This window comes from Salvelinus sp. IW2-2015, linkage group LG31, assembly GCF_002910315.2.
Source record: "Salvelinus sp. IW2-2015 linkage group LG31, ASM291031v2, whole genome shotgun sequence".
Lineage (NCBI taxonomy): Eukaryota > Metazoa > Chordata > Actinopteri > Salmoniformes > Salmonidae > Salvelinus > Salvelinus sp. IW2-2015.
In genome coordinates, this window is record NC_036870.1 from 3,334,126 (window position 1) to 3,345,661 (window position 11,536).

At 43.3% G+C, this 11,536-nt stretch overlaps 1 protein-coding gene across 2 annotated transcripts; it reads right to left on the reverse strand.

Annotated features, from left to right (window-relative positions):
• Positions 1-705: 705 nt before the first annotated feature.
• LOC111956128 (palmitoyltransferase ZDHHC3) lies at positions 706-11,536 on the reverse strand. Of its 2 annotated transcripts, none has more exons than XM_023976571.3 (7): positions 10,970-11,536; positions 6,144-6,478; positions 5,602-5,726; positions 4,689-4,785; positions 3,626-3,707; positions 3,022-3,152; positions 706-2,635 (listed from the first exon to the last, which is right to left on the reverse strand). In XM_023976571.3, exons 2-7 carry the CDS (start codon positions 6,447-6,449, stop codon positions 2,477-2,479), a joined length of 900 nt encoding a protein of 299 aa, XP_023832339.1. In that variant the 5' UTR covers positions 6,450-6,478; positions 10,970-11,536; the 3' UTR covers positions 706-2,476. The 2 variants fall into 2 exon arrangements, with proteins under 2 accessions (XP_023832339.1, XP_023832338.1); XM_023976570.3 differs by having other exon boundaries at positions 6,144-6,481.

An 11,536-nucleotide genomic window follows, 5' to 3' on the forward strand; every position in this document is an offset into this window, starting at 1 on the left:
GAATGAAGCTTGTTTGTTTGCAACTGGTGACCAATTGCCTTGAGCCAATCCACACGGTCTCTTAGGTAAGTCGCTCTGGATAAGAGCGTCTGCTAAATGACTTAAATGTAAATGTAAATGTCTTAGGAGACCGGTCTGTGGCTTTTCATAGTGTGTGAACTAGTTAGCATTGTCCACAATGTTCTTTCAGCTTTCAGTGCACGTTTCACTGGCCTAAATGTCATCGCCAATGTTTGTCCCGCAGAGCTCAGCTGTGCCAGATTCATAACCACAATGTCAAGCCGATAGCCTGGTTTTGATACGAATTACACTTAGCTGCATGCTTCTGTTCCAAAAAAGTGAAATAATATGTACATTTGATTGACCAGTTTTGTAGTTATTCAGTGATCAAATGAAAATCTCAGAGGGCATCACAGTACTTTTTCTATGGAAACAGTTGTCACATACACCAGCCAGTAAGACATCATGCTACAACAGACAACCATCAACCACTGTCCCCAGCCGCTACCGCAGTTGGACTTTCAATCCATTGTTGTTCCCAATCTCATCCTGTCATGATCTTTGGAGGGGACCCATCCTGCACATGACTGACAGCCTGTGAGAGGAAGCAGATACCCTATTCAACTGAAACTTAAGGTTACAAAAATATCTTTACCCAACTGCCATTGTCCATGGTGTACTGTCCTATAAGCAAACATTTTGGAGGGGGGGGGGACTGAGCAAATTGTAGGTGTTGTGAGCGGAAACTTGAACGTTGTGAGAATTTTATGCAAGTTCCYGCACGCGATTACAGTGAATACTGAGGTGGAACCCTTACAGTTTTAGACAGTAGCCAATAGGCTATTTGATCATAATGTAGTCCCTCCAACAAAACCAATGGAGCAAATCCCATAACATTTTCAGATAGAAATAGCTTTTGATTTCTATGATATAGCCTACAGTAGTCTGTATGTGGTGTTCAATGCAGGCCTACATTGCATGATACCTTTAAACATTTTTACATTATGAAGGGTTAGACATTAATTACTTTTTACTTGGTCTGTAACACCATGGGCCAAATATGTACATTGCATTGTATGATGCAAGAAACCACTTTACAAATAATTTATTATTATTACCATTCAGAGAATTAGACAATGTTGACTACCCCTCTGCCTACTGGCCCATTTCCATATTCAAGCCCGTCTCAAAATACAACACTGCCCCTTTAATTAAGACACACACGCTTTTTACCCGTCTAGTTTTTCAAAAAACAGCTTAAAGGGCCTGATATAATTAAGCAATAAGACCCGAGGTGTGCTATATGGCCAATATACCACGGCTAAGGGCTGTTCTTCTGCACGACGCATAGTGCCTGGATACAGCCCTTAGCTGTGGTATATTGGCCATATACCACAAACCCCAGCGGTGCCTTACCGCTATTATAAACTGTTTACCAACTTAATTAGAGCAGTAAAAATACATGTTTTGCCATACCCGTGGTATACAGTCTGATATAGCTGTCAGGTAATCAGCATTCACAGCTCGAACATCCCAGTTTATAATGTTGATTCGATCACAGAAAAAAACGTTGATCTACATAGTGCAAACTAATGGGGTGAACTCAGTGAAGTTCAATCTCTCGAGTCTGTGCGGCATGACATTTCTTCTGCGCGGCAGTCCTGCGGGAGGTGAGCGGCCGCGCATGCGCGCAGCTTAGAGGGAGCATTGCCTATAAAGGCAAAGAATCTGCAGCTTGCAGCAACAGATTTGGCTGTTCTAAACAGCAAAATATAATGCCTTGTGGGTCGGTAGTACATCAACAGCGTGTCACTGGCAACAAGGCTATCGCTTATACCATAAAGGATACATTATGGAAAGGCTGAGGTACTGCAGCGTCGGGAAGAGAAAATAGGCCTATTGGAACCGATCGTTTTCGTCCACTGAAAAGCCAATCTGAATTCAGCTCGTGCGTTTGCTTTGTTTAGGCCTAGTCCTCAAACAGGACCAAATACAGGAAATACTGTACGTCGGGGGTTTAAGAGCGTCTACCCTTTCTATCCCAAAGGTAAAGCCCAGTTTARAGCCACGTCCGATTCGGTCTCTGGCTAGGTTACATCAGCAAAGGCTTTCTTTAAAAWGGTAAACGTGAGAGAAGCAGAGACTCATTTTACAGTTGATGGTTTTGCAGGGCTTGGCTGTGATTGTGAACAGAAGGGAAAATAACGTATTCTTCATACAGATATCAAAATCAGCACTAGGCAAAGAAAGAAACCAAAATAAGTGACAAGTATTAAAAACAGGCAGATAAAGATTTTTTTCTCACAAAGAAGACCCTGAAATTTAAAAATGATCAAAAACAGAAAAGGAGAAGAAGTGTCAAGAGTCAATGCTCGGTGAAGTCAYGCCACGGGAACAGTATCGCCTGTGCGCATCGTCAGTCCGCACCCTGAAAGACAGGCTGGTAGCATGGGTGCTGGAGCTTGGCGTCTTCTTCTCAGACAACGTACTGGTAATAGTCTGCCTTCCCGTGGTCAGGGGTTGCAAAGGGACTTAGCCAGGCTATGGAGAACGGATGGCCAAATACCACCCTCATGTTCATCCACTTTGTCCTTCTAACCCATCTTCTCTCCTCCTTTTTCAACTGCTCTATGCCCTGTAGGTAAGATCCGACAGGCAAAACATCAGCAGGAGACCATGCGTCTCAAAATAATCCTGGCTACTTATACATCTTGGGGACGGTTCCATCAAGAACCTGAATAAAGCTATGTGCAATCTGGATCTAATAGCTAAGCAGCATGGTTGGGGCCAATTCCATTTCAATTCAGGAAGCAAACTGGAATTCTAATTCCAATTGTCCTCAACGCTTTTCTACGACAAAAAAAAATGGTAATTGGAATTCCAGTTGACTTCCTAAATGTTCAAACGGAATCAACCCCAAAAACCTGCTGAGCAGCGATGGTGAAGAAGGAAGAGAGGAGCATTGAGTGGGGGAGTAAATGGGAGCAAAGGGAAGCTTGGTGGCGTGTTCAGTTCACTTACCGTCTCATCGGTACAGATGGAATGGACCTGGGACCCAAACATCACTGAGGTGAAAATGAGGAAGAGGAGTCCCTCAAAGCAGAGGAAGATGAGGAGGATGACGGTCGCAGGAGGAGAGAATGTACTGCACTCTGGGGAGGGCCGAGGGAAGAGAGGAGAAGGGAGGGGAGAGGAGAAGGGAGGGGAGAGGAGAAGGGAAGGGAGGGTAGAGGAGAAGGGAGGGGAGATAAGAGGTTTAAACTGGAGGGCACTGATAGTCTGGAAGCTGAGGAGAGGGGTGCTGGATTCCTACTCATCAGGTAAGTATTATCTTAGGGGGCAGGAAAGGAGAGACAAAGGTTGATATCCTGTACGTGTCATTAACCAATTAAGTCATGCTTTAACAAAGAGAGAGTCAAAGGYTGTGAAAGGAGAACAATCAGGGTACTGGAAAGGAAAACAACATGATACTTATGAAGTAGTGGAAATAAATCATTGCAAATGGAAACCACGACACCAAATCCATGAAATGTGTTTCTCTGTTGCGGAATAACCACGCAAGGTTAAAAACGGTATGGTGGATTTGACAGAGAATGCTAACATAGCTGAACAGCATGGTACTCACTCGTCCAGTCGGACTCAAAGCAGAAGATAAAATGGAAGGCCACCATGACCAGGGCATGTAGGGATATCAGTGAAATGTACATCTGAAAGGGAGACAAATATTACATCGCATCAGCTAACACCGTAGTAACATTATATCAGTTAACCATGCAGTGCTCTTATTTTGAAAAAGTATTTATCATAATTCCGTCAAGATTTTGTACATTGTTACGGATACAGGTATCCTGTGTGTYTTCGTTTTCTCTCCTTCTGCCCTAGTCACAGGTGTCACTCATCAGTCGCCAATCAGAAGACACACCTGCTCCGTTTCCTTTACCCAATCACATCCCCTTTCCCTTGGTTTAAAACCCCCCCAGTCAGTTGTTTTCCCAAACTCTCTCTCTGTCTCTGTCCGTCTCTCCCTCCGGATTGAGTTCTCTCTTTTGTTTTCGCACCTACATGTCACATTTGTCCGTTATTATGGGAGTATGTATTGTAATGGTGTATGACTGTTTGTTTGTTGGTGGGAAAAGGGGATACCAAGACAAGTCGCCCATGGGCATACATTACCCGTAGGAAAACATTGTCTAAGAACCCTAGTTAGAACTGGGCGGACCACCCACTGTATTTTATTGGTTAGTTAGCTAGCTGTGCTTGAGGCAGGTAAGACTAGCTTAGTTTTTTGGGGGGATATTTATTATTTATTTCCTTGGGTCCAGCTCAGCCCCCCCCCTTTACCGTGTGTTTAAACCACAAGTGTTTGACGGTAGATTTAGGTTGTCTGTTTTTAGTTCTCACTGTTCCTTTTCACTTATGATTTGTATGAGATYTGTGACGGGTCTCGTTTCCATCCCCCCCTAGTCTGCAGGGCCAAAGGGGTCCGTAACACCCAGAATGGAATAATGTGTTGTATTGATGAATGTGGGCGAGAGTTTGCAGGTCTGTAGGAGGACATTAGTCAGCATTAACTGTCAGGTATGATTGCTGAGACGAGTAGCAACATCTCACGTGAGGGAGTCGACCACAGCTTGTGGCGAATGTATGCTTGAGTAATAGCGGAGTAGCTCGAGGCTAAAAACACTCACTGTGAAAAGCACAAAGAATTTCTGGTTCTTCTCTCCTATGCAGTTGTTTACCCATGGGCAATGGTGGTCCATCTTCTTGATACAGCGTTTGCACACACTGCGAGGGGCACACACAAGGACATGACGGTACGGTACAGCCACATAGAGAAGAGGCCTGGAAATGAGCCAAACCTGTGACCTACACAAGCTGCTCCTTCTGGAAGCATGAAGACCAGCCACAACGCCTCGCTAATTAAATCCGGCAATTAAAACACACGCACACCGACACAGCAGAGTGACTGGAGAGATCCTCCACTCCTTCTAGCCACCTTTAGCTGCACGGTGCACACTGCCTGCGCCCCAAATGGCACTCTATTCCCTATAATGGTGCACTATATAGGGTTACATTTGGGACAAACAACATGTTGACACTGGTGGAGGTGAGAGATGGGAATAACCTGTGGAACTGTACTCTCCCATCACACAGGGGAGTCACGGCAGAGWTATATTATTTAAGGGAGAGGGTAGCAGACTGACACCTCAACTAGGCCCTGACACATCATCATCAACTATCTGCCATAATAGAGGTGTTCTGATACCATGGTATTCTCTGAAGGTGGAACAAGTGTTACAGTATGGTGTCATGYCATTTATACTATATGGTCACATCAATTCACATTTTTTTGTTGCTATGTACTTTCCCCCCCCCAATTCCTACTTCAACTAATCCCTTTTTTGTTTTAGCCATTTTCGTCCCCTTGAAACTAGGCTCAAGCACTTCAAAGTCCGGGGAACAACTCCTTAGCCATCCAGTAAGTACCGGTGGGTATAAGTAATGCAGCAAGGCTGAGGCTAAACGACATCGGCAGGAGAGAACATTGGAAGAAAATAAGTGGAACGGGACAGACTAGACTGCAGCAGTCCTGTACTGTACCTGCAGTGGTGAGCTCTGTCGGGCTTTATACTGCAGCACTTGGGACATTTGTAGACCACCTGACCGGGCTTGAGCTGCAGGCTCTCGATAAACTCCTTGGTTGCGTTCCCTTTAGGCACCGCACCCTGGGAGAGAGGCACGGGTTAGGACAGGGGTATTCATTCAGATCTGAAAACAATACACACAGTTTTGAACGAGTTCTCTACAAACAGGTTTTCTAGTGAAGACAACTTATTTCTAGACTGAAAGCACTGCATTTGACAGTTTAGCCTGAGAGTCCACTCACTGACTCACTGGGTGRGTCCCAATAATATCTCCTTTCTCCTGAAGTGTGTACTCGTTCACCACTGCCCACAAATCTAAAAGCATTGGATTGGTGGAGGCATGGGCTAGTAAGAATATCCATCATATTTTTTTATTCCAGTCATTCCCTTTCAAATCAGTGAAGGAAGGTGAACAAGTGCATACTTTGGAGGGGGGGGGGGGATTGGAACAAAGCCACAGAATCACTGAGACAGACAGACAAAGCCAGCCAGACTAACCGGGTCTGTGCACATGGCCCGGGCGTGCGAAGCCAGGGCGAGGAAGGCGAGGGTACTGAACAGWGCCCCGTTGATTAGACTATAGAGCAGGTTCTTGGCGGGCAGCAGCATGACGAAGAGCACCACGAACTCYGCGTAGAACACCAGGCCCCAGGTGACGACGCCGCACACGATGCCGCAGCAGTCGCGGATGAACCACACGGCGTCGGAGCGGGGGCGGGTCGGGGGAGGGGCGCAGTGCTCCGGCTGCAGGTAACCGGCTTGCCTCTCGATGTCCCTGCAACGGTGCGCCGGGCTCTTCTTCATTCTAGAACGGATGCAGATCTCGCCGCATGCTGCTGGGAGAGAAGGATTTGGACGGTTAGGAATAGGCTACAGATGTAGGTGTCAACGAAGTGARGTCTGATGTGCRAATGTCGCAATGCATTTTCTAATGTTGTTGGAATGCGCGGTTGTCGTAGTGTAAATATATTGAGGTGGTAAATGAGAAACTACAGGTGTATACAGGAAGTGAAGTGTCAATGTTGCATTGACTGTACAGACACTATTGTTGGAATGTGGTCTCGTTTCTGTTATTTGTTGGAACGTGGTGTTGTAGACCGAAAACAAATGTTTGACTGAAAAGGCTAGAGACCTGTGTGTTGCATCATCTAAACCTATCTGAACTGTGGCGACGTAGCACCGTTGACAAGCTATTCAATCATCTGTGCAYACAGACCGTAACGGACAAAGGGAGTGAGAGGAGAGGAGACGGCGCATGAGAGTGAAGTTCCTGTTAGTCTGAGCAAGTCAATTAACCTGGTCAAAATGTCTCTGTGGTCAGTTTTGGCCCACGTTCAGTAGAAACAGAATGTCAGGGTACTAAATATAGCCATARACGTCGAACAATATGAAGAAAAAAACAAGTTCACAAAAGCCGAGTTATTCACTGCCTTTTCAAATGTWTTTATCAATCAAAATGTATTTTATAAAGCCATTTTTTACAAAAGCAGTTGCTACAAGGTGCTTATACAGATACCCAACATAAATCCCCAGAGTGCCAGCAGTGCAGATGTAGAAGCACAGTGGCTAGGAAAAACTCCCCCRTCTGAAATCTGGCCTACAAGAGGTCAGAATTACATCCACTGATGTGGCCAACTCAATCTCACTTTTATGATTAGCCATTGAGCTTTAGCCTATCGGCTTTGAGGGGAACCCTGGTCCAACTGACATTCCTGCCAGAACTGTTTTCATATCCTGTTTGTAAAAGCCCACTATTCAAGCATCCCTAACAACCAGAGATATAGGCCAGTGAGTAAGTAGCCTCATAGTGACAATCAACCTGAGATAAACACATTACTATGCACAAGGCTACACAGTGCCCTCCCCCATCCTCTGGTTGTCTCCAACATACACTACAGACTCTGGACAGTCTGCCTACACACAACGGGSGTAGAGCCCACCTGCTGTGTTAGTGGGCCTGGCCATGGCTATCACTTTCCCCACTCAGCCCAGACATTACCATCTGCTGCTGATAGCCTGGCCTGAATGTGTTAGCATAGCAGTAACGGCGTCTCGCTAATTCACCGGGTCAGTGTGTCACTCTCTCTCTCTCTCACACTCCCATCCTGCAAATTGGGCGTAGCTAATAGCCAGAATGAAAGGATCCCTCTATGGATTCGATAAGCACAGGTGTGGAACGTTTGCGTTAGCCTAGTTCATCATAAAACCATGATGCATATCATTTGTTTTGTCAAACAGCCAACAATTGAAAGGCCTTTGCTGTTATCCATCAAATGCATTCAGTTTGAGTCATTTCTGGTAAAACCTGCTTCAGACAAAGGAAGTGGAATGCTAATATCTCGTAGGGGTCGMTCCATGTCATTTCAGCAAGCCATGACYCCCACCATCTCAGATTGTTCTGAAGTCGTTTCTGTAGTTAGAAACAGGTAAGATTAGCATTCCTGCAACATTATTTTACTGAAATATAATGATCTGAGAAATTAAGTAGATTGATTGCCCCCAAATTGGCCATTTTAACTTATAGGATTAATATAACACTCAATAAATATAGTACCTAACATCTGATTTAGACCAAAACATTTTCTAACAATGAGTAAGACATGAGGAATCCAAGTAAAGTCAAAAGCCACCCCCCACCCCAATCCCTATACAGTATCAGTTCTCCATGTCTGACAAGTAGTATGGAGCTGCGGCTCTGAGTATAGTTTCTTCATCCTATGTAATGTGTTCAGTGAATTTGGTGATGTTTCCCCCCCTCCCTGTTCAAAGAAATGAGTCATTAAAGTTGTTAGGTTTATGTCCCATCATACATACTGATATTACTAGGTTCTGACCACTAGATGGAAGAGCACCATCTAGTGGTCAGAACCGGGTAATATCAGGACGGGACATGAATCAAACAACTTTAATGACTCATTTCTCTGAACTGGGGGGAAATTAGTATTTCCTAAATATTGGTGCATTACGGTAATGATAAGCAAGTTCTGGTAATGAGTGTTTCAGTTTGCCATTAAACTGTACTGAGCTCTATTAGAGATTCAGTAACCAACAACAGAGATCAATCGAAACTGTACTGAGCTCTATTAGAGATTCAGTAACCCAATACATCATCGAACTGTACTGAGCTCTATCAGAGATTCAGTAACCCAATACATCATCGAACTGTACTGAGCTCTATCAGAGATTCAGTAACCCAAACACATCATCAAACTGTACTGAGCTCTATTAGAGATTCAGTAACCCAATACATCATCGAACTGTACTGAGCTCTATCAGAGATTCAGTAACCCAATAAATCATTAAACTGTACTGAGTTCTATCAGAGATTCAGTAACCCAATACATCATAAAACTGTACTGAGTCTTATTAGAGATTCAGTAACCCAATACATCATCGAACTGTACTGAGCTCTATCAGAGATTCAGTAACCCAACACATCATCAAACTGTACTGAGCTCTATTAGAGATTCAGTAACCCAATACATCATCGAACTGTACTGAGCTCTATCAGAGATTCAGTAACCCAATAAATCATTAAACTGTACTGAGTTCTATCAGAGATTCAGTAACCCAATACATCATCAAACTGTACTGAGTTCTATTAGAGATTCAGTAACCAATAAATCATCAAACTGTCACTTGTTAATCCCAAATTATTTGCATAAAGACAACATCTGATCTTAATGCAATTGACTAAAATACCGTACTTAATTATGTGCATGTATTATCAAACGTCAAAAGTGGACTTAAGCATTTTTTTTTAAATCCTATTTTTAGAAAAAGTAATTTCTCAAGTCTTTCAAATGTATTTAAAATGAGACACTGTGCCATAAACTAGGCATCTTAGTATTCAGAATGATAGTTGATTGTTGCAGATGCATAATGGTTTTCTAATTCAATTTGCTACTGCTATGGTTAACTGGTTTCTGAGAATCACCCGGTGGGTGTTGAAATCCTCTTTCTTGTGCTTTTTGAGGTGGAACAACCCATAGGTGAATCAATGTTGAGAGATGACTGAGCGTCAACTCCCATAGAGTGACCAAAGCTAACAGTATCTCGTACAACATCATAAACACTGTTTCATAGAAACCCAATAAGTCAGGAACGTTGCACTATATCATCTCTTAATGCTTCATAAATCCAGTGACACAATCTGTCACCAAGGACGATGCTACATAATGAAGTCACTATAGCTACTATGGCATTTGTACACATAAGCCAAASCACTGTCACGAAAAACACTTCCAWGCAGCGTCGATMAGCTATTATCTGCTAAATCAATGCTCTATTGTGGTTGACTGGAAGGGGGAGTGTATAAACTACTCATTCACTGAATGACATACTGCTGTTATTCTGAATGAACGGATTTTATTATCATCTTTGTCTTACAGCAGAAAGAATCGTTTTACAAAACTGCCATTCCATTCTCCCGTCGAGACAGCAATAGTTTTTTTTTTTTTTTTTTAACTAGGCAAGTCAGTTAATAAGAACAAATTATTATTTACAATGAGGGCCTACCCCGGCCAAACCCTAACGACGCCGGGCCAATTGTTCGCCGCCCTATTGAACTCCCAATCACATTTAGCCTAAGTTTCAGAATTCAACTGATACTCAACCATTAATAAACATAACGGCATATAATGTCTAACAGATGACTTCAATGGACCATTTACAGAAGACTGGAGTGTGAGCACTACACTGTATGAGTGCTATAACGCTGAATGAGACATCAGTTTAATACATGATTTATAGGGATGCAGGACGACCTGCTGCTTGGATGCCTCCAAACAGTAATTAATACAACTGAGGAATGATGGCAGACACCGAGGATGGGTGTGTCTCAACGGGACGAAATAGCAGTTAACAGGCTGATGAGACTTCCGTTTCTAACCTCTGCTGGCAGTCGCTGACTGTGACATAAGATACTGCTGGCAGCTGAAAAGATACTGCTAAACCTAGCCGAAAGGGCAGCAGATGGCGATATTGATCTGGTATTGATAGTACTAACCCTATCTTTTATTTTGAAATTTCCTAACAAACACCTTACACTGAGTGTAATAGTAAGATGACAAATTGAATAAAACTGGTCTTTTGATCTTCTATGTTAAGTCACAATCACTGTTATTGAGCTAGAATAATATGGTTCATTAYCTAATGCAACAAATCTCGATTCTGCTGTCAGATTCACAATATAATGCGAGCTAGCTTGGTAGCTCCAATGATTAGCATGGTTTCACAGGTTTTATGGCTTTACTTACTTAGTTAGCTAATTTGYTTAGTTTAGCTAGGCAACGGTAGAAACAACCATGATGATTTCAACTCACCTCTTTCCTGGTTGAGGAAATACTTTTCAGAGAAGAGAAACGTTACTCTGTTTGACTGTCTGGCACGCAAACGTTAGCTAGGTAACGTTACACCATTCACAACAGTAAATCGAAGCTGATTGTACCAAGTTAGCTAGCTTACGTTCACTAGCTAGTGTGGAGGTAGTTAGCAGTACACCTTGTTGTGTCTCACTATTCACGCTTGACGTATCGAGTCCATCGTTAAACTACAAAACCACTTAGTTTCAATATTTCCTGTGATTCATTTGGAAATGTCCATAAGTGCAGACCTAACGTTACTAGTTAGGTGGATGGATGCCTGTTTCCCCATTACTCAATATAGAAAGCGCTCTCTGGCAAGCAAGAAAAAAATCAGAGGAAAAAACAGGAAGTGCCCTGCCTTCCATGCGCAAGACTTCTGTGCGCTCCAAAGGTTACCTGGCGTTCCCCTTTCGTTATCAGTATATTTTTTTGCCTCTGCAAGCAGATCTATCAACAGATTTGCCTACCCAATCCAAAAGAACTGCATCTAAAAACCGATGTAGGATATTAGTGTAGCTAATGGCC